The following is a 23,954-nucleotide window of genomic DNA, read 5'->3' on the forward strand; positions in this document are numbered from 1 at the left end:
GGTTTCAGGAAGTGTTCTAGGAAAATTATTAAAGGAATTTGTTTTCTGTTATAGATCTGGAGAAAACAAAAACTTTTCTCAAGAATATACAAATAAGAAGTAAATTTTATCATTTCCATTCTTTCATATATATATGCACATATAACTTTCAGGACAAAAATATTGACGTACCTATGAAGAAGAAGCACAAAATTAACAGAGCACTTGTTCCTAAAGAATCCAAACAATCTATCCATTTAAATATTGTGATTATGTGTCCTGAAGTCCCAGGTCCTGTCCCAGGTGGTGGCTGTCCTACACTACACATGGACAGAATTACATCAAAAGCACTGTGCCTTGATGTGGATGGCTCTTTCATCTTAAACACTGAGGCATACTTAGTGTAATTGAATTTATAATAATCAAATTACATTTTGTTATTATCTTAAAATTTAAGAGAATAGTACAAAGGAAAATCCAAATTTCATTCTATACCCAAATTTCAAAATAGATACTAGCAAAATTAAACAGGTTGTAAAATCAAAGAAACGTTGCCAAAGAAAGCTGCCAATTTAGATCCAATTTGAAGATGGTTTTATGTAGAGAAATCTAGTTGCTACTGTGTGGACTACATGGCATAAGTCTTGAGAAGTTAGAGGTGCTGTCATCTGTGGTAGATAATGACTTGACAAAAAGCCATCATGCTACAAAAATAATAGCTGGCTTGCTTGCTTATTTATTTAAACGTGGAGATTTCTGTACATGTCTTTCCTCAGTGTACCTATGCCTTGTTAATTTACAGGGTCTTCCAGGTCCTTTGGGACCACCAGGTCCTGCAGGCCCTACTGGAGAAAAGGTAAGCTGAAAGATGTCACTGTGCACTCCAAAATTACAAGGCCAAAAGTGTTGCTGTTTCCCAGATTCTGGTTTACCTGCACATTGTGCCTCGTGTTCTTCACTTGTGTTGTACACTGGATTCTTAGTTATCTAAAATCTGCTTTCTAGGGCGAACCTGGTCCTCGAGGTTTAGTTGGCCCTCCTGGCTCGCGTGGCAATCCTGTAAGTGAAAATCTTTTCATTTTCTTTAGTGTGAGGTTGAACACTAAAAGAATTTTTCTTTGGTTGATCTATCTATCTGTCTGTCTGTCTATCCATCTATTCATTCATCTATTCAACCATCTATTCATCCATCTATCCATCGATCTATTCGTCCATCTATCATCTATCTATCTATCTATCTATCTATCTATCTATCTATCTATCTATCTATCTATCATCAATTATCTATCTATCTATCATCTATCTATCTATCTATCTATCTATCTATCTATCTATCTATCTATCTATCTATCTATCTATCATCTATCTATCATTAATCATTGTCTGTCTAACCTTTATTGTAACTTTTATGCTTATTGTGTTAGTTCTTTACAGCTCCCCAGTTTTCAAATTTTATTGCCATTAAACTTAAAAAATTATCAGCTGCACAATCTATTAAATCTAGACAAGTAGCTTTTCTCTAAGTAATTGAGTTTCTTTGATGTCAAGAATCTTGTTCAGTGTCCTCCAGTTTATGATTTAACTTCAGGCTCTTCCTCAAGCAATGCAGTTGACTTTTTAAAATACAGTTAGCTACATAAACTGTATATTATGTGCGAAAACTTCAATATTGCTTGTCTCTTTTAAGGGTTCTCGTGGTGAAAATGGTCCAACTGGAGCTGTTGGTTTTGCTGGACCCCAGGTAAAATTTTCAAATGTTTCTAACTTACAAGTTAAAACTCTTCTTGGTAGAAGAGTTTAAAAGTCTTATTTTTGTATGCCTTGAGATATATTAAAATCTTTAAATTTTAAAATAATCTGTGTATTATTTAGCATATTTTCATAGGTGGAACAAAAGTTGATGTTTATAATATTTTAGTGAATGTAATTATTTTCTATAATAAATATATGCTAAAAATTTTTGAAAAGGTTTTAAAGAAGGTATGAGTCTTTTATACCATGTTTAATTACACAGCAATGTTTTATAACACTAAATGCCATGTTAATAGTAATTATTATGAACATTTTGTTCATAATTCTTAAAGATATTTACTCATTTGAAAAATTGCATTTAGGGTCCTGACGGACAGCCTGGAGTCAAGGGTGAGCCTGGAGAGCCAGGCCAGAAGGGAGATGCTGGGTCTCCTGGACCCCAAGGGCTAGCAGGATCACCTGGCCCTCATGTGAGTTAAAAAGTTTAAAAAGGAAATTTTGATACCGGGACCCAATATGTACAATGCACAGTAGCTACATTTGACCTCATCTTGTGATCTTTTGGTTCTTCCACGTAGGGTCCTCATGGTGTCCCTGGACTGAAAGGCGGCCGCGGAACCCAGGGTCCACCTGTGAGTTTCTTTGCTATTCTGGGAATTGTGCACAGCCAGTTGAAAATATCGAATGTGTCCTGGTTATAAAACAGCTAACCATCATCTAAGGATGTAGTGACACATCGTCTTATGTATCAGCTGTATTACAGAGCAAAGGATGCTTATCTTAACGTGGAAATCTGGGTGAAAGTCAGTTTTGTTAGTTGTGAAAATCCAACTGCTCCATATGAAGCAGAAGTTTTTATATCAAAGTATTATATATTTGATATTTATATATCAAAGTAAAAATACTTTGTGTAATTGATTACACAAAAGAACCGGTGAGGCTTTAACTGTACTTTTATATGTTAAAAATAAAAGTCAAAGCAGAAAAACTGTTTGACCCTATCAGTTAATCCAAATTCTCTAAAATATTTGAGGAACGAGAAGCATAAAAAGCTATGTGGTCATAAATACGAGAAGGAATCAACAGGCCCTAAGCCTCCTGTGTGAGATGTAGGCTTCAGGAAAATAAAGAAATAACTTCTTATCTGGACTGATTGTACTGTGCTTTGTTCTTAGGGTGCTACAGGATTTCCTGGTTCTGCTGGCAGAGTTGGGCCTCCCGGTCCTACTGTAAGTCCACTTAGACTTCAATCATTGGTAGTGCGTTTGATCCATGTCCTTGTATGTGCACCACACACATGTGGCCTTTTCACTATTATTTTTCTTGAATCTCTTCCTGATTTGTTTTCCTCTTTGTTAAGCCATCTTGCAGTCATGGTGATATCTCACCAAAACAAATCCAAAGTTACCAGTCAATGAACTTGGAAGAGATTATTTGCACGTCCTTTCTAAGCTAATGTCTGACCACGATTCTGTTTGAGTACTAAATACTTCTTTTGTTCTGTGCTGATAATGTATCTCTGAAACTTTCTTCTTAAAAGCTCATTCTTTTATGTGTATGTGTGTGTGTGCCTGCACGAGTTCATGTACCATGTGCATGCAGGTGCTGGTGGTGGCCAGAGAGGGTGTCGAATCATCTGGGAGTAGGGTTAGAGGCATCTGTGCTCATCACGTGGGTGCTGGGCATCAAACCATGTCATACTGAAGAGCCATGGGGGCTCTTGATAGCATCACCTTGCACCAGCCCCTGAGAGTTTCTTTGGTAAATCCTGTCATAAGACCAGTTTAGACCAGCCCAAATAAAATAAAACAGTATAATCTATAGTTGGAACAGAACCTTACATATATTTGAAAATTAAAATTAATTCCATAGCTCTTAATAGTGAGAGATTAAATGGTCATCTGGAAATGAAATCTGGGCTTTTCTCAGGGTATTGATCTATGGTATGCTGTGCTTTTTTTGGGAGGGGGTTTGGTCAAGTATTTGCAGTAACTGATTATCTCAGAAGGTAACAAACAGTCCTGCAAGACTGTGCTCTCTGTACTGAGGTAGCGCCCCTTAGGTCAGCTCTTCTTACTTAGCTTCCACTTTGGCCTCCTCATTGCTTCTTTTTGTGTTGTTCTAGGGAGCTCCAGGACCTGCAGGGCCTATAGGGGAACCTGGGAAGGAGGGACCTCCTGGTCTTCGTGGGGACCCTGGCTCTCATGGGAAAGTGGGTGATAGAGGACCCGCTGGCCCACCCGGTGGCCCAGGAGACAAAGGAGACCCAGGAGAAGATGGACAACCTGTAAGTTTGGCATCTGTTGCACTACAACTCCAGCTGAAATATTTATAAGAAACTTGCAATAATCACTGCCATAAAATCTATCAAATATTATTCTGAAAACATTCCTAAATGCTTTCATCTGATTAATTTACATGAAATTTTCAATTTCTAATTCTCTCTTATAAAAGTATATCTATACACACACACACACACACACACACACACACACACACACACACACACATATATATATATAAATGATAAAGGACATGGTTTTCTTAAACTAAACCAAAAAAAGCCATTCTTTATTTAATGTCCCCCCTGTGAAGAAAATAAAACATATGTTATCATGTTTAATATTTGCATTCTACTAAATATTGACATTTTTGAAATATAATCCTTCTAAATCTTCTTTTTTTAAAAGAAAGAAACAGTTTTTGAATAGTTCTCCCCACTTATTTTCATTAGCTGTCAAGTTCTTTCCATGTGTTGAATAATATCAGAGGCTGTGCTAGGACCCATAAGTATTGACATTCATGGTTTATGAAATGAGTTTTTTCCCTCATACCTCATCAATGTCTATAAAGACATAGTTAACTATATAAATTACTCAGATATGGACTCATTCTGTAGAGTAGTAATTCTAGCCTGCTCTCACCATTAGGGTCCAGATGGTCCCCCTGGTCCGGCTGGTACCACTGGGCAAAGAGGGATTGTAGGGATGCCCGGACAACGTGGGGAGCGAGGCATGCCTGGTCTTCCTGGCCCAGCGGTGAGTAGCTGTGTCAATATTCATCTGATACATGATAAAACTTTTGCAGAAAGAATTGATTTGTTTTACTTGATGAGTTGGCTCAGACAGTCTTAAGCGGACATGAATTCCTAGCTTTTAAAAACCTTTGATCTTAAATGCTTAACATCCTTGACAAACATTAGCTTAACCATGGAGCCACAGAGGTAGATAATAAGTGTTGGGATTTTTGGTGACTCAAATCTTTCTTCAAAGATAAAAACAGTGCTGGAAAAGGGGGATGGTCTTCTTGAGGTTTGGTAGTATCTTTTAACATAAACATCCTTAGCAAAACAGCCATACCTCGCAGTAAACCATCAAAGAGAAGAACTGGGTGAGTCACATTAGAAGTGGTTGTGGGTGAACTTTAATCTCCTGTTTCCCGTGGATGCTCCAGGATCTCGTATTCTTTGGAATACGGAGGAAAGTTTGATGCTCTATAAACTCTGCCATGACTCATTTTACCAGTGGGTGTTTGCAGTGTTTGAGGCGAAAATGGTGTTCTTAAGGAATGTGGGCAGAGGTTGGATTCCTGGTATGTTAAACAAGAAGACCTTTGGGCAGAGCACTAAGAGTTAAAGCTTATCTTGCTGACATCAGAACTGAGCCAAGAGCTGGAAAGTAAAATTCTTCGGTGATGAGTCTAAAGGACTGGAACTCATTTTAAACAAACGGGCAGAAAAGGGAAAGAGTGATAAGGATGTGTTTGTCTTTGTAGAGATACGGGTTCCAGAAGGGCAGCCATAATTGACTGCACATGTTTCAAGCACAAAATTCATACCTAATCAGATGGTACAGGATGCTTTTTATCTCTTGGATATGTCAGGAGTGATGAGCTATGAAGTGACCATGTCTTTAAGCAATGGCGGGTGCTGTAGGATACTGGGCAGTTATTTCTGTAGGAGGAGACACTAAAGAACTACTGACTATAAATGAATCCTAATGGAAACTGGTGTTCTGAAAACTTTTCTGCAGTGGTTGACTCATGCTTGTGATCTAATTTCAGGGCACACCCGGAAAAGTAGGACCGACCGGTGCTACAGGAGATAAAGGTCCCCCTGGACCTGTAGGACCCCCAGGCTCAAATGGGCCTGTGGGAGAACCTGGGCCAGAAGTGAGTGCAGCAACCCTAAGGAAAATACCTTCTATTTTAGCTCAATGTGGTAGGGATGATTCTTCCATTATAAAGTGGATGCGGATGTTTAGAGATGAATTGCACCTACGAGCTTAAGAAAGCTTTTTGACGTGCTGTTTGAGGTACTCTATCTCCCTAGAGAGTTGACTAAATCATAGAGGAAACCAAATTAGTGTCCTTGGACTGACTTTCGTAAAAGCTTCAGTGAGCATTTCAGTTGATTTAGCTCTTGGGAAATTGTGTTGAAGGTGGAAGGACACAGCCATTCATCTTTCCCATGGTATTATTTCATTCGGTAATGGGATATTTATCAAAATTGCCCAGCTTTGCAGTGATAGGATTAATGAAAAACCATTACAGCTCAGGAAGAAGAGAAAGTTGAAGACATTTTTCTTTATCATGATAAAGTAACATTAGGGCTGTCATTGTCCCTTTAGTCTCTTTTGAGAGGAAATACAGAGCAGACAGGCAGTTTGAGAAGCAAAAGCCTGGAATATTCTCTGCTCAGGAACTTAATGAGTGAATTGCCAAAGGATCACATGCTCCTAAAAAGATTAATCAATGATTTCAAAGTTCATTTTATCAAAAAAAATAAAAACATAGCTCTGAAAAATATCAAGGTAAAATAAGGAAATAATAATATATACTTTCAAACAGAATCTTATAATATATAAATATAGTTATCTGGTTTCAAAACCTTAAAAATATTATTTGGAAAAATAAAGTGGAAATTAAAAAAATGCAAGATAGCAGAACTGTTACTGCAATCTATTTAAGTGTGTCTGAGGACCTTTCCTTCTTAATATTGAGAACTAGAGATGAGTAATTAAAATAAATAAGAATATGGCAATTTTGCAAGCAATTGGAAATAGAACGGAATTGGTGGCCCTCTTTCTCTTGCTGAGGTTCCTATTGAGTGCCATTTTATAGTTCAAAGAAGAGGAAAACATGTTGGTCTGTTTCCTGTCAGCAGGAATGAGAGCTTAACAATTTCACAAACCAATGTCTCAAACACTGTTCATTTTAGGGTCCTGCTGGTAATGATGGTACCCCAGGACGGGATGGTGCGGTCGGAGAACGGGTGAGTTCAATGCTACTGATTAGAACATTAGAGCTCCGTAAACCTGAAATCATTGAAATTCTATTGTAATGATAATAATAAAACAATACTTAAAATGTTTCTTTATGACCATAGTCCCAGTGCAACTTTGACTTTTCTGAGGGTAAACTTATTAGTAAGACTATAACTTTGGATAATCTTCTAAATGAAATAACATTTGAATGCATGACAAAGTATGACACATATTTTCCTAAGCCAGGAACCAAATTGCTTTCTTATTTGGTATGACATGGAGGCTGCAGCTGAAGATGTAAATGAATCCTCTAAATTTATGTACCACTTTCACAGCTGAATGACATCCACATTTTACCCTAAAGACAGCAATGATGCTTTCTACGTGATAGATATGCCATGTGTTTTTAAATCAGGCTGTGTCAAGTTGACAGTTTCCCCAGGTATACCCGCAGCTGAGTCCCTTTGGGTGGTTGCACGGCTGTCAGGAAGCAGACCTGGCAACCAAGGACAAAGGAGTCACGTGACACTGACTTTTTTTTAAAACTATTTCCAAATACCTTAAATATGCTTAACGCAAGTGTTTATATGCTTATACAGGCTTAAAACTCTTCTGCAGAGTAAGGATACAAGAATGCTCTTGTACTCTTAACAGGATGGAGACATTTGAGGCGTCTTTGGCTAAGACTCCCCTTATCTATTGTGGCCACATAATTTTTTCTAGCATCCAGAGTCTTTGCCTTTGCTGGTGTACATGTAATGCAGAAAGCATTCAAAGGTCTTGATGTGCACTCCCTGACATACTATTGCAGCTTGTTGGACTCATATGTGCACTTTAAATGGCTGTCTCATTTTTAATTACAAAGTTAAATGCATACACAGGCAATTCCCTATAAATTCCAGTTGTATGAGTGCTTTAAATGACTTGCTTCCCAAAATCTTCTCTTCATCGTATTGTATACGTGTTCTTTAACTTAGATGCAAATGTTTGTTCTAGCTGCCAAATTAGTAAGTTAGGTAAGAATGAATTTCTGTCAGAAAATAAAGTTTGACTTCAGTTTTTGATTTATTAGTTGTGGTGATAGGTTTTTATTATTAATACCGATTAGAACCTGCGCGGCAATTAATTACAACCTTGCAGGCTCGTGCCACATTGATTTCACCTGTGTGCACACAATCAGCTCTTATTTGCCGCCTTGCCACATGGGTCATGGAAGTGAAAGACGGGAGGACTCTTTCCGATTTCTTCCAAGCTCCATCTGCAATCCTCAGACATCTTTGTTTGCCCCCCCCGCCCCCTCCCTAGAAGCAGTGGCTTTCAAGGACGTTATCCCATACAGGACTGCAGCTAGCATAGTGTTTGCCCTTCTTCCAGAGGTGGGGAGGGCAAGGACGGAAGGAATTCTCAGAACCAGTTTTCTGAGAGATTTCATGATGTAGCTAAAAACGTAGGAAGTGGTTTCCTTGACTTCTTCCCACTGAAATTTACACTGTGCTTTATGAATGTGTACACTTCTTTGAAGACTGCTAGTCTAGGAAAGCAGACCAGCAGATGCTGACTTCTGGAGGTCAACTACACTAGTCTAGAAAGGTAGACCAGCAAATGTTGACTTCTGTCCTCTAACAACCAGAACGTAGGGAACAGCGAGAGTCGAAGGTGGATAAGACCTGAAGCTGAGGAGACATAACCGTATTCCCTTGAATTTAATGTATTGATTAGCAAATGAAAGTAAAATATTTAAGTAAAGCAGAACTTAAAGCAGTGTTTGAAATGGTATATTTTCATATTGTCTATAATATGATCAATATAGAATATTGTTATTATACAGTCAATGTTTAAAGAAAAATGCTGTCTCTTCTTGTCAGGGTGATCGTGGAGACCCCGGGCCTGCAGGTCTGCCAGGCTCTCAGGGTGCCCCAGGGACTCCTGGGCCTGTTGGTGCACCTGGAGATGCAGGACAAAGAGGAGATCCTGTAAGAAAATCAATTTCTCACTGCCAGTGATATGACATTGATATGCTATCCTAGATGTACATACATCCTATCTTGTATATGTTGTTAGCTAAGAACTCTAAATATTGATAAACAGCCCATTATGCGTTAAAATATATGCTAAGTTTAAAAATGAATTGTTGTTTGAATATGGATATGATCCCAATGTAGCTACCTTGATTATCCAAATAGGTTGCAATTTATATGAACTGTAATACATAGTCAACTACGGTGAACTTCATTTGGTAAAGCTAATAAAAAACAATCACTGTAATGTGTTGCAAGAGTTAGTGCATTCTTACTTGATGTAGAGACATTTGCTGGACATCAGGGAACTAGTTATAATTGTACATATTACATTTATATCTATGTTTATGCTTCTGTTAATATGTTACTCTTATATTTATACCCATATTTGCATTTACATTTTAAAAAATGCAATAATAAATTTTATGAAATCTTTTCTAGGGTTCTCGAGGCCCTGTTGGACCACCTGGCCGAGCTGGAAAACGTGGTTTGCCTGTAAGCCCTATCTTTTCTGAACATATATTTATATGTTTCCTTATATAAACTATATACTTAAAAAGAAATATAATTTAAGATTCATAAATAGCAAGGCAAAAAAGAAAGGTCTCTGGATAATAATTGACCCAGAGAAGCCAGAAACTCTGTGGGATGACAGCAGTAATGTTGTGTATGGTCACAGTAAGGAATATATCAGAAAGGTAGAAGGTAGATTCTGAAAGATTGTGTTACAAAGAAATGATACAATGACAGGGCCTTTTATAGCTGCAGTAAAAACCACAAGGGAATTGTGTTTAAAATGATATGGGCAAGATCAAGGGCCCTCGAGAGCAACAGAAGCTTTCTTGCTTCACATGTACAATAAATAGCTCAGTGGGGCTGGGAGAGATGAGGTTCTGGGGAACCAAAGGCTGACACATCTTTCCCAGCCAGGGGCTTCCTGGTCCATGAGATTTGCTGCACACCATGGATGGTGAGTTTTTAGAAAGAATTTACCCATAGGTCATACATGAGAGCTGGAGAGACAGGAAGCAGAATCCTGAACAGCAGGGGTGTGTCCCAAAGATGAGTTGCCACTGGGATGCTGGTTTAGGGACTGTTTTGCCATGTGACTTATGGCAAAAGCTATGTTGAGGCATACTGAGGTAAGCTGACCAATCAAGTCGCTGTGGCTTTCCACCTGAGGTGTCTGGGCTGGATATTTGGTGATACCTTAATGTATAGAGTTTCCAGGCAGGTTTACCATTATGGGCAGTCTAATGGATCATGTTTCTGATGTTCATACATCAATATTTAGTATTATTTTTATTATAAAAGCTATCTATGCTACCAGATTTTTTTTGAAATCCAAATTAAACAAAAACAAAACAAAGAAAAAAAACAAGCAAACAAAATAAAGCTTCAAAAGGGGAAATCATTAGCCAAAAATCCAATGGATTTGATCATTCTTCCCATTCTCTAAAGTTACATGATAGGATTTTAGCATTTCACTTCTTCTGCTAGGAAACCAAGAGTAACATCTTCTGGTAGAAAATCAAAGGTGACATTCTAACCCTTAGTAGGCAGCCATATGTTGCTTGTAGTTTACTGGCAACCATTGAATCCTGAAACTGTGTTTATGTTCCGGCAGCCAGAGTAAATGACAGAATCCACCTAGTGAATGCTTTTACCACTTCTCTAGATTTATATCACAAATAAAATTCTTCTTCATATTTTTTTTAGGATCAGGATACTTGCATTAGGGAAGAGACTATTGCAGATATGATGAGAATGACATAGTCTCTCTCACTATTGCATGTGTGCCTAGTGCAAGTGTGTGTATCTAATGAATGTAGCTCACTGATAATATGTGTGTCATTTGCCCCAGGCTTTGTTTCTTTTAAAAATGTTTTTGAGAATTTTTTACATGAGTACTGTATTTGCCCTATTTCTGCCCTCCCTCTGTCTCTTCTCTAACTCTTCCAGTACCTTCCACTTCCTTTCAATTTCACGACCACTTCTTTAAATGTCTAAACACACATGTATATATAAATGCAACCTGCTGAGTCCATTTTGCATTGCTTATGAGTATATACGCATTTGGACTAAGCTCTTGCTATGAGCTAACCTCTCAGAGGATTATTTCTGGAGAAGCCAGTTTCTCCCCCTCTTCCAGGAGCTTGTGATCATCCTTGAAACTTATGTGTAGGGGCTGTGTTGTAGGTGTGTCAATCATTCATGGGGAATCCCATGGTCAGTTGCTCTCTGCATGCTGACCAGTGTGGATTTCTGTGAGTGTTCTGACGAGAGATTAGAGCTACAGTTATCTGTGGATATAAGACTAAGTATTTAGAATGCACGTGGGAGTTAGGTTAGGAGCAGAACAGTGCAATGTTCTCCTCTAGGGTCCATGATCTCACTAGCCATGGGCAGTTTGCTAAGTTTCCAGTACCAGGCATGAATCACTTCCTACTGAGCGGGACCTAAGTGCAATCAGGGGGTTGCTGGTTATTCTGAAATACAAATGCACCTGCTGAGCTCTTGTTTGTTTCTTAAAATAATTCCAGCAGTCCTAGCCCATCATTTTATTTGCATATGTGAATTTAGCATTCCTACAGGAAACGTAAAGTAAAAGTTATTATTAAATTTTAATTTCAGAGAAGCTATTTAAAAAATTACAGTGAATGCAATGATAAAGAGTAAAATTGCAGGAAATTGTAGTCTTCAGAAGTAATATTAATGACTGACTATTTATAGGGACCCCAAGGACCTCGAGGTGACAAGGGTGACAATGGAGACAGAGGTGACCGAGGTCAGAAAGGCCACAGAGGCTTCACTGGCCTTCAGGGTCTTCCTGGCCCTCCTGTAAGTAAATTAAGCATTGTACTTTCCTGCATGTGAGAATATACTGGTGTATCCACAGGCCCACCCATCCCTCCATGAAACAGATGGATGCTTTTGTAAATTATTTTAATTTAAAATTAACTTGATGGATAATTATATAGTTACCTAATATAGATACCCATACATAAGCTATAATATTGTGGGGAAGAAATAAAGCAATAAACAATATGCCTCTTTACCTGTACAGTTGCCTTTGGTATTAGTTGGATGTTAAGGAAGTCAATGGCTTCTTTTCTAGTGCTAGAGTTACTAACAGCATAATTTGAAACATAAAACACAGGACAATGCATGATTTAAATGTTTTATCAACGCTGTCAATATTCTTCCTGTGTAGGGTCCAAATGGTGAGCAAGGAAGTCCTGGGATCCCTGGTCCTTTTGGCCCAAGAGTAAGTAACAGAAACTCTTAAGTTTCCGTTGTGCATAGTAAAGACTTTAGTGACAATAACACTGTTCTCTGAGTACACTATCCTTGATACTAAATATTGATTGGTTCATGTTCTCTGAAGCTGACAGAAAATGTATGGGACAAACTTAGTACATAATTTAAAATAGAAATATCCTAGAATATGGCATACTATGTGATGTACTGTGAGCCCATGGTAAATCTCTTACCCAAGTTTTTATATGTTTTCCTATTAAATTTCTTATTGGGGGTTAAATTTCCTTTGAACATGGATTTTTATAGATGATGAAACCTATTCATGAAGTGGGATAGATTTTGAAGGTAGACATATTCCATTCTTTAATTGTGATAAAGGCCTAGAAGTTCATACAAAAATAGTTTGAAAACAAATCATAAAAGGGAATCAAAACTTAAAGATTTTAGGAATTCTAAAATTCATTTAAGTGCTGCTTCTTCTAAGTCATTGGGGTCCTAAGGCAGTTCACACAGATACTTAGGGAAATAGAAAAAAATTAGAAGGAGGAATTAGCAAAAAATGCTATATTTAAATACAACATACATATACATAAGTTGAGAACAATATTAAGAAGAGCGCTAGGCTATGATGAGGTTATGTGATGTAAGGACTGATGTTCAACTACAGCAAACACTCAATTGACGTAATTCACTTGTAAAGTGCCTGGAATTCCAACCAAGTTTATTAACAATTTGATGAAATAGTTGCTACCAATGAAAGTTGGTGGTTAGCATGTATGTTAGGATTTCTATTGCTGTGAAGAGACACCATAGGCATGGCAACATTCAGTTTGTCTGGCTCGCTTACAGTTAGTTACGAGGTTCAGTCTATGATCATCATGGTCAGACATGGTGGTATGCAGCCAGACACGGTGCTGAGAAGTAGCTGAAAGTTCTACATCTTTTAGGCAACAGAAAGTCATCTGAGACGTGGATGGTATCTTGAGCATACAAAAGCCTCAAAGCCTGCCACACACTTCCTTTAACATGACTACACCTATTCCAACAAGGCCACACCTCCTAATGGTGCCACTCCCTTTGGGTGCCATTTTCTTTCAAACCATCACCACAGTCGGATAGAGTTTTTAACTTACCTTGGTCCTTTACCCAGAATTAGTGATGGACAGTTAACACACAATGAAATTGTAAATGTAACAAAATGCTGAAAGGCCATTTATTAGTTATTAGGGCTGGAATTTGAGCAATCACAGCAATTACTCAATCTCTATAATAGTTCTTTTATTAGAGAGACATTGCAAAGTCTTTCCTCTAAACTGTAGTTTTTGTGTTCTGACAGGGTCCTCCTGGACCAGTAGGTCCTTCAGGCAAAGAAGGAAACCCTGGGCCACTTGGACCCATTGGACCTCCTGGTGTGCGGGGAAGTGTAGGAGAAGCAGGACCAGAGGTAAGCTCGCAAGACTTTGTATGGAAGATACTGATATGAAGATGCTTAACTTTGCCAACAAGAGGCTTAAGATAACTCCTAAAATAAGCTTAGAAGTAACCACAGAAGGTTACCTACTTAAGAAGTTCTTCCAAGTCTTTAAATATACAATATTTAGAATATACAAAATGAGAGTTCAAGATACCAAGTCCTTGGATTGCTATTACACTGAGGTCAAATATCTAGCTATGATTGCATTCTTATCAAAGTTGTGCAACTAATGTACTTTTTGAAATTGTGGTTGTCTTAGTTTGCTTTCCCGTTAAGAAAGGCTTCATTTTCCCTCATAGTTCATGGTACAGCCCTTCGTGGCAGGGGAGTAAAGACTACGGGAGCTTGGAGCAAGATGAGCATATTCGTTTGACAGTTTTCTTTACTGGAAATGACGTTCAAGATTTCAACTTAAAGTTTCCAATTCCCAATCTAAGGGTATTTAGTATAAGATAATATCAAATAATAGACATATTAGTTAGTCCCTAGCTTCTCTGTCTTTAGACATACATCATCAATCTATACACATATGTAATGTGTATGTTTAAGTTTCTGTTTAATGTTCCTCTGATCTTATTTATCTGACCCTACCTGTTTAATTGTTATTCCCCCAGTGACAGTGCCCTCACTTCAAATATGTATTATTTTTATGTAGGTATGTAAGTTTATGTTCATCATAGTCAAGAAAGTTCCCCATTTCTTTCTCCATGAGAAGGAAACAGCTATAAAATTTGGTTTGTGTGGCTCTTAATTTACTTCTTTATGGCTCACAGGTTTTAGTGAGATGAGGCTCTTTCCCTTAGATTAGTGTAGCAGGATGTGTGGAGTCATGATGACCTCCCAGGAAATCTGTCGTCCAGCCAGCCATTTTACTAACATCTGTCTGTCTTCCTATTCTCAGTGTTTTGAGAACAGAAAGCATTTGCCTAGAGGTTATGACGCCTTTCCTGGAGCCTTACAGGGAATGGCAGAGCCAGGACACCCAGGGTGTTCTCTCTGCCTGAGATGCGGGCTCCACATCTTTTTAGTTGCATGGCTCTTTCAAGACTCAGTTCTTCTGAAAAATCAGCGGTATTAATTGAAAGCCCTCAACTTGCAATCTTTGCCACCTTTTTGGCTTATCTGAGACTTCACATTCCTTCAATTGTTCCTGAAAAATGAAAAGACAAATAGGAGCTTCTCAACTTTGTTCAGTACAGAGAATTTTATATTCACCACCATTTGCATACATACAAAAAGACTTCAAGTCTTTCTTCTTGCTTTGGGAAGACAAGACACTCCATGTTGGAGGTCTTGTGGCTATTACCCTGGTATTTACACGGAGACTTATAAAACAAGATCCTACACCCCAGCAGCACTTTTGCCTCCTGCACACAGCTGCTTATGAAGAATTCCAGTTGCGTTTTGCCTCAAATTATTTTCAAAAGAATGTAACTCTGAACGTGCTTCACATGAGATACATAAGATCATCAAAGAAGACATCAAAGTGAAAAGTTTGGCTTTAAGCTTTGTTTATCTCAGAGCCTGATTTGTAGATTTTTTTTTCCCCTGGAAAACAGCTCGGGGTCACTTCCCATTCTTGCAATGCTATTGCTTGGTGGGCTAGGCCTGCCTGTTTGAAAAGCATGAGTCACCCTTCTTCAGTATCGACAAGTTAGTGTGCCAAGCTGTAGCAACCAGCGCACTGCATAGTAGCAGTTTAGAAAAACAAAACCAAAAAGCTTCTAAATGTCTTCCCAATTGCTCCTTCATTAGGGTCCTCCTGGTGAACCTGGGCCCCCTGGTCCTCCAGGTCCTCCCGGCCATCTCACTGCTGCTCTTGGTGATATCATGGGCCACTACGATGAGAATATGCCAGACCCACTTCCTGAGTTCACGGAAGACCAGGCGGCTCCCGATGACACAAACAAAACCGACCCTGGGGTCCACGCTACCCTGAAATCTCTCAGTAGTCAGATTGAAACCATGCGTAGCCCTGATGGTTCCAAGAAGCACCCAGCCCGGACTTGTGATGACTTAAAGCTTTGCCATTCCACCAAGCAGAGCGGTGAGTACCTAGGAGTCTGGATCAGTGCAGCATGTGGTTGGGGTTGAGTTAGTCTCCACTGCAGCAGGGAAGAATTTTGCAACTTTGTAACTAATGGTAGACACAAAGATACAACTCTTAACATGCCATAGAGCTTATAGTTTTGTGATAGAGACAACTACATGAAAAATTATAAAGATGATGGATAGCATATATAATATACGTAGTAATCTATCAAAAACCCAATTTTGAGTAAGTGGTCCCAACACACATATGTACCTTCAGAAAATACTTGCTCATGTGTAATTAAAGATGGTTTTTCACCTACAAGATCATTCAGAATAGTATTTAGGTAAACCATTCAGAGATCAGTAGAGTATATGTTTCCCTAAATTATTTGTATATGGAATCTATTTACTGCACTTTAATGTCTTGCCAGTCACGCTTTTGCGATCGATCCTTCTCGGTAGAATAATGTATAGTGAGCTTTTAAGGCAGTTTGGAATGAAGAAGTATATCTTCCTTCGTTGTATGACAGTGTTCTAAGTTTTCCTGCTCCAATAATTTTAAATGATCTAATTAGACCTAGAAAAGGGGTATCTAAAACTGTAAGAATGAGTTGTAAAACACCAGAATTTCAGTTAACTTTTAAATGATGTCAAGGGGGCAAACTAAAAAATGCTCCCTCTAAAAAACATTCACTTTTTATTAATTGTACAATTTGCATCTCCCTTTTCATTTTATTCAAAATTTAATTTTATAATTTATGTAGCATAGCATACACATGTTTATGGACCTAAATAAATACATGTGAGTAGATATATTTGTTTGTGTATGTATGTGACTTGATATATCTTATTTAATAAATCACTTGGATGTCTTGAGTTTGGAATACACAATCTGGAAAAGCGTCTTTAAAAAGCAGTTAGCATGGGGAAGGCTCCCAGTGTTTATCAGTTGCATTCCTCCCTTTATGTATATGGGAGTGGCTGTACAAGCGTGTTTGTGTGTTCACATATGTGTGAGAGCATGTGTATACATGGAGAAAGTTGACATTAGCTATCTTCCTCAATTTCTGTACATCTTGAATGTTAAGACTTGTTTTTCAACTGAGTCCACATCTCATTGTCTTAGATAGTCTAGCTTGTCTGCTTATGCCAGGATTCCTGTTTCTGTCTTTCTACATGCTGGGGTGGCAAGTGGGCCACCGTCCCCACCTAGTTTGTACAGATTTGGGGATTTTGGATTCCAGCTCAAGGCCTCAGGCTTTCATGGCAAACACCTTACCTCTTGAACCTTCTCCCCGTTCCCTTAACAATTTCATTTTGAATAACTGGTCAAATCTCTAGTGACAATTTTAGAGGCTCATCATATTTGAGATCATCTTCATTTAGCAACTATTTCTGTCTTTAAAAAATAGGTGAATACTGGATTGACCCCAACCAGGGTTCGGCTGAAGATGCAATCAAAGTTTACTGCAATATGGAAACAGGAGAGACATGTATTTCCGCAAACCCAGCCAGTGTTCCACTTAAAACCTGGTGGGCCAGCAAGTCTCCTGACAATAAGCCAGTGTGGTATGGTCTCGACATGAACAGAGGATCTCAGGTGAATTTATGTTCACTCCGAATTATGTATTTTACTTTTTTCTTACTTATTATGTTTCTACATTTATTAAAACTTTGCTGTATTTTTGACCAGGTTTATTTTAACTATGTTTACTTTGAAATGATAGTTCTCACTATAAATGCAAAATCTTTTTCAAAATAAGTTTTATCAAGATTAATTAATATGAATTTAGAATTATAGTTTTTCCTTTTAGTAAAATGAATAAATAAGAAAGAACAAATAATGTTTAGTATTAGTTCCTTTAAATACATCACTGGGTATGTAGTAGAGTCGGAGGGTGTTGTGATAGGAACGGTAGGGTTGTGTCCTGCCACCCGGCTAGCTTTATACCCGAAATAATTACATGGAAACTGTATTCTTTTAAACACTGCTTGGCCCATTGGCTCTATCCTCTTACTGGCTAGCTCTCACATCTAGATTAACCCATTTCTAACAATCTGTGTAGCACCACGAGCTGGTGGCTTACCAGGGAGATTCTAACCTGCATCTGCCTTGGAGAGGAAAATCATGGTGACTGCCTGACTCGGCTTCTTTCTCCCAGCATTCTGTTCTGTCTACTCCACCTACCTAATTTTCTGTTCTATCAGGGTGAAGAAGTTTTCTTTATTAATTAACCAATGAAAGCAACAGATAGATACAAGACCCACCTCCATCAGGAGGGGTCTTGTCTCAGCCCAGGACACCTGAGTTGTAGGTGGAACTTATTAAATTACTAAATCTTTTAAAACCTTATCGCTACTTTAAAGAGCGGGTGGTAAGGCTGAGCTTACTGTCTCTGCGAATGCTAGGGCTTAGTGTGGTGTCTAGAAAGATAAGAGCTGATGCATGCTAGATACATTCTAGGAATCCCTTGAAACTGTGAACTATCCCATACGCTTACTAATTTTTCTAATTAGGTGGTGGTTTCTCTGTGTTTTTGTCTACCTTATGCTTCTGTTTCAGTCTAGTGTTCAGAGTTTATCAGGTCTTGCATGGTGTTTTCTATTACAAAATCAGCATTCCATCCCAGCTTACCTTGTCCCAGTTAGTATGGTATGGAAGAGCTGTAATTCTGGATAGTGAAAATGAAAATTTAAATATAAATAGCTAAAATGTGGTGTAACCAAAATGGTATGCCAGAAATCAAAATGATACCACTGGAAGCAGAACTCCAAGCTGTGGATGAGAAAGAAAAAGCTAATTGGAAATGAGTTTTGGATATTTGTTTTATAGAAAATAATATTTCTGTAAGTATGTAACTGTTCAGTAAAATAGATTTATACTTACACTTAATTCCTATTTTATTCTGATTGGTGAAAAAGCTGAGTTGTATTTATTAAGTATAATGCATATAATATGTATAAAATTAAAGCAGATTTTAAAATATTTAATTTTTCTCAGGGAAATTAAAGTTTTTTTTACCTCTTCTTTGAGGTCATAAGAACACAGGTATTTATGACTATGCATAGATATTTTACTTTGGATAGGTATACTATCTTATTATATGAAAACAAAGTAATATTTTTTCAAATTCGATTTGTCTATGGTCAGTTAGTCCTCTGTGCACCTGTCGTCAATCTGCCATCTCTTTGGGTGGCATTATGAGTCCCTGGCTATGCTCGGTCACATCGACTCCTTCTGTTTCTCTAGTTCACGTACGGAGATTACCAATCACCTAATTCAGCCATCACTCAGATGACCTTCCTGCGCCTCTTATCCAAAGAAGCCTCCCAGAACATCACTTACGTCTGCAGGAACACCGTGGGATACATGGATGACCAAGCCAAAAACCTCAAGAAAGCTGTGGTGCTCAAAGGGTCAAATGACTTGGAAATCAAAGGAGAAGGAAACATTAGATTCAGATACACAGTTCTTCAAGACACCTGTTCCGTAAGTGCCTTTGGAAGTACACTATCTGTAACTCCCTTTCTATTTTCAGCAAGTAAAGTTACTGAATCTGTCTTAATCTTGTGTGAGTTAAGCTTAAACCCCCAGTCAGAAACTTTAGTGAGTCTGCAATAGGGGAATGCTGATTTGCGTGTCTCCTTTCTGCCACGGACACTAGTGGCACACTAAACTTGAGCTGTTTACGTCACTGCTGTTATAATACAAAAAGCCGCCGTGGGACGGTGCTGCTGCGCCGAATTCTTAGAAAACTTGTGCATGCCGCTCACCTGTTGTTCTGTTGAATTCCAGAAGCGGAGTGGCAACGTGGGCAAGACCGTCTTTGAATACAGAACGCAGAACGTGGCCCGCTTGCCCATTATTGACCTTGCTCCTGTGGATATTGGCAGCGCAGACCAGGAATTTGGCATCGAGATCGGGCCGGTTTGTTTCATGTGACAGAAGCCCATATACATTGACAACGAGCACAGCCATCGATGACCATACCTGCGGTAATAAGAACTGCCACCCGTGACCACCACCTTTCACAAGAATTTTTGCCTGTTTGAGGTTGATCCTGAGACTCTTGAAGTAACGGCTGATCCTGCGTCAGCTTTGTACATACGGTCTGAAGTGCCTGGCCTCCTTATCCTTCGGAATATTTATTTTACTTACAATCCTCCAAGTTTAATTGACTTAAAAATACTTTTCGATGCGGCAGTTTAGATTGAAGATGACCGATGACAGTGACCACCTTTGCCAAAAAAGTAAACCGATTAAGAAATAAATATGTTTTCATCAATTCATTTCACGGTAATGAATAAATTGCTTAGTATTTATGAGGAAACTCTTCTTTGTAGCAGGTAGCTTATAGAGTGGGGTGAAAGCCTCAGCACATGTTGACTTTGCTTGGCTGCAGTCTGGAAAATAAAGAGCAGTGCCCTTCCGTGTTCCCTTATTCCCAGATTCTCAACGAGAAATGAATGCAAAGTATTTTACTTCATCGCTGAAGCTCTCACGAGTGTTGTGAGATTTTAATGCCATTACAGGAATTCCTCAAGAAGAATATAATATCTCACATTTCCATTTCTTAAATGAAATCTTTAAACAATACACAGTCGTTGAATTTCAGGAGGAAAGAAAAACTCATAATTGCTTCAGTTTTCCAGTTTATTTTTGCAAAACTGATGCATTTTTACTTTTTCATTCAAATTTAAGAGTAACATTTTCCTATTTGTTCTATTTCTTCAATACTAGTAGAAGCTATATTTGCATTTTCTCATGTAAGAAGATATTGAATGCAAAACATTGCCAAGAAGCAATTACCCACATGATTCTCTAAACACACCCCTACAGGGAGACTCCCCCACAAATACAATCTCATTTTTTTTCTGAAGCCTATCATAAAGGACAGATCTAGAAACCCAGAGTTGTGACGATCACTCAAATAATAATGTGAGGATTGGAATTAGGACATTCATAAGAAAATATGACCCAACATTTCTTAGCATGAGCTACCTCATCTCTAGAAGCTGGGATAGACTTCTGTTCTTGTTTATACTTTAGATCTTGAAAGGTGCTGTGCTTCTGTTGTTATTCCAAGACTGGAGAGATAGGCAGGGCTAAAATAGTATTACTTTTCTCTTAATGATGGTGCTAAAATGATCTCTATAAGATTTTCTAAAAAATAAAGGTTATTTCACCAATGCCATTTGTAAACACAGAACAGTTAAACATCCCATTTCTGAGAGACAGAACATCGTTCCAGGGCCTGTTGACTGTTCCTCTCATACTGTATTTAGAATGCTTTGTATTACATGCATGTGTCTTGGTCCAGGGCACACAGGTCCTCTTGCGTCTCAAAAGGTTTTTTTTTTTCTTAATTGTGACTCTTTTGCTCCATTGTTATTTCTTACTCAAAAATAAATAGTTTGGGCCTTCCCAAAGGACAAGCCACGCACACAACTCTGGTTATGTATCTCTGCAAAGCAAGGAATTAAATGCACGCTTCTGTCACATCAGTTGTTCTCATTTTGTGAATTCCTTTGAACGGATGAGATCCTTCTAGCTCCCAATAGTGAAAGCCAAGGTCTTTTGGTAGTTAGGTTTATCATTTAATAGAAGCAACGAGTACCTCCCATTATGTCTGCACCTACTTACAGAGAAGACTGTCTGTAATACTGCCCTCAAAGGTATGAAGACATCAATCAAGACAGTCTTAGAAAACTCTGGCTAGTGACTGATGAAGAGTGAAGTTAATGAAAATTCCACAGTTGAATAAACTTATACTAAAACACGCCTCATTGTGTACCAAGGACGAATTTAGCCTGAGTATTATTAGCATTTTATTTTCAGTGTTCTTTTCAGTAATTTGATTATTATCTGAGATCAACATTTTTAATTTGACTATATCACTCAGGATGTTTGATATTTTCTTGGATTATTTTTAAATCCAGCCTGTATAAGTGGTATGGGTTTGTATAAGAAATCCAGAAACACACATTGATTTCATTTATTAAAAATGCTAATAGCTTCCACCCACAGAAATACCAGTTCTTGCCCGGATGTCGGAAATGCTACTAGAAGTCCATCTGCATGACACCAAAGGTCCAAATCTGAGTCTGTGTTCTGGGCACACAGGTTTCTTCAGAGCAGTAGATTTCTTTACCTTTATCTCGGATGCTAGATATCCAAAAGCAAAATAGGGGGGAGAGTGGCATTTCTTTATTGATAATTTATTAAAAATACAAATAAAGCTCTCTCTAATTAGCTTGAGTGAACAAAAGGAAGCCAAGCTAGCAAATGAATGGTGTTTAAAAGAGTCCCAAACTCACAGCACAATTTAATAACTTCCGGCTTCGTTCACTGTAATTTGTTCCTGATTTTAAAAAGATTCTATTTAAAAATTTATAAACATCATCCTTTCTCCAAAATGGTATTATGGATCTATTTAGTTAGAGATTTTATTACTGTGATATAACACCATGACCTAAAGCAACCTGTGGAGGAAAGAGTTTCTCTCACTTACACTAGCTCCTCGCATTCCATTTTAAACGGAGTCAGAACAGGAACTCAAGCTGGCCAGGAACCTGGAGGCTGAGCTGATGCAGAGGACGTGGTGAAGGGTTTCTTATGGCCTTGCTCCACATGGCTTGCTCAAACTTGCTTTTTTTATACTAGCCAGTCACTCACCGAAGGCTGAGTCCTCCCAGATCAATCATTAGCCAAGACAAGGTCCTATGGACTTGCCTACATACCTATCCTATGAAGGCATTGTCTCAATTAAGATTTTTTTCTTCCCAAGTGATGCTAGCTTATGTCAAATTGAGAAAACGAGAACGGCACGAGAACGGAAGAGCTTGTCTTATCCCTTACCAACTGTAATAATAGGCAGAGCGGGTCTTCTACACTGTCTGGGCAAGACAGTAGAGTAGGTCTTGGTAGAGAGAGTGTGGAGAAGCTGACCTGAGAGCAGGAGGACAGGCCCTGCTCCTTTCTGCCTGTTGCATTGGGTAAGCTAACAAAGGCGGTGCTAGTGACCCTGCCAACCAATAAGGTGACATCTGGCTGGCGCTGCTGCCAAGGACAATGCGTGGGTCCATGGTTCAAGAGCGGTTGAGGTCTGTGTGGATGTCCCTGATCTGTATTGCTACCAAGACCCATATGGATGTCAGGGGTCTAGGCTGCCACCCAGTGCATCTTAGTGCCCAAGGGCTGAGCCTCTGTTGGGTCATACACATCTAGGCGGCCAGCCTTGCCATCTGGGGCCTCGGTGTGGCCCAGGCCTGGACTGCGGCTGCCTGGGGTCATGTCTGGTCCTTGGCCCTGCAGCATCTTCAGTCTGTGGTGAGGTTTGTGCTCCTGCTGCCATCAAAAGCAGAGGATTGGGCTACACAGAGTTGGTACTGCCCCTTGCCAGCTGTGGCACTTGGGAAAGCAGGCCCTGCACCTCACATGTTTAGTACCATAATCAAATATTAAAAAAAATTGCTGGTCATGGGGAAAAGGCTCTTTAGCTGGCTAGAATTTAATATATTATCAAAGCTAGCTTGAGTTTATCATTTGAGAGCACAATTTCTTTTTAAAATACGGTAACAAAACAGTTTTAAAATGGACAGAATATTACAATATTTAAAACCTCTGAGTTTGTTGGTGTAAGAATTATGGAGTAGTTTAATACTTTTAGTATGGGAATGAAAAAAGGTATACATCAAATAAAGCCCGAAGGAATGCATTCTGTAAGACATCTTTGCACACATCACGAGACACTCAGGACATAACCTTAAAGTATATTTAAACGAGGAAAAAAACTGCAATAAATACTACACAATTGTTGAATAAAGTTTATCTGAAAAGACAAAATAATGAGAACGGACCAGCCCCAAGGTTCCCTCAGGGTTCAGAGAGAAATGTACAGCTAGCGGAAGACTCGGGATCTGAAGAGAAAAAAAATCAATCTCTCGCTTCGTACTTTTTTGTGCCAATTTCTTTACTGTTCTGCTGTGTTGTAAAGTTTTCAGTTTACACACACACATCACACACACATTCACACACACACACATACACACACACACAGCAATCCTGTGGTAATAGCAAGGTTACAAGGCTCGAATTTCTCAGGGTCATAAAACAGATAAGAACTGGCTCAAGCGAAGCTGTCTGCTTTCTTTATAGCCCCTCAGAGCCCA

At 38.7% G+C, this 23,954-nt stretch overlaps 1 protein-coding gene across 1 annotated transcript in view; it reads left to right on the plus strand.

Annotated features, from left to right (window-relative positions):
• Window positions 1–21,287, plus strand: part of Col5a2 (collagen type V alpha 2 chain) — a 126,842-nt gene extending 105,555 nt beyond the window's left edge. The window contains exons 36-54 of the mRNA XM_075956527.1: window positions 782–835; window positions 985–1,038; window positions 1,667–1,720; window positions 2,094–2,201; window positions 2,310–2,363; window positions 2,907–2,960; window positions 3,857–4,018; window positions 4,662–4,769; window positions 5,794–5,901; window positions 6,950–7,003; window positions 8,861–8,968; window positions 9,455–9,508; window positions 11,747–11,854; window positions 12,228–12,281; window positions 13,611–13,718; window positions 15,504–15,795; window positions 17,195–17,382; window positions 19,033–19,272; window positions 19,579–21,287. Of these exons, the coding sequence (XP_075812642.1) occupies window positions 782–835; window positions 985–1,038; window positions 1,667–1,720; window positions 2,094–2,201; window positions 2,310–2,363; window positions 2,907–2,960; window positions 3,857–4,018; window positions 4,662–4,769; window positions 5,794–5,901; window positions 6,950–7,003; window positions 8,861–8,968; window positions 9,455–9,508; window positions 11,747–11,854; window positions 12,228–12,281; window positions 13,611–13,718; window positions 15,504–15,795; window positions 17,195–17,382; window positions 19,033–19,272; window positions 19,579–19,725 (2,109 nt within the window). The 3' untranslated portion in view covers window positions 19,726–21,287. The remainder of the gene's footprint in view (window positions 1–781; window positions 836–984; window positions 1,039–1,666; window positions 1,721–2,093; window positions 2,202–2,309; window positions 2,364–2,906; window positions 2,961–3,856; window positions 4,019–4,661; window positions 4,770–5,793; window positions 5,902–6,949; window positions 7,004–8,860; window positions 8,969–9,454; window positions 9,509–11,746; window positions 11,855–12,227; window positions 12,282–13,610; window positions 13,719–15,503; window positions 15,796–17,194; window positions 17,383–19,032; window positions 19,273–19,578) is intronic.
• Window positions 21,288–23,954: the final 2,667 nt, after the last annotated feature.

The sequence above is a fragment of the Microtus pennsylvanicus genome, chromosome 22, assembly GCF_037038515.1.
Source record: "Microtus pennsylvanicus isolate mMicPen1 chromosome 22, mMicPen1.hap1, whole genome shotgun sequence".
NCBI lineage: Eukaryota > Metazoa > Chordata > Mammalia > Rodentia > Cricetidae > Microtus > Microtus pennsylvanicus.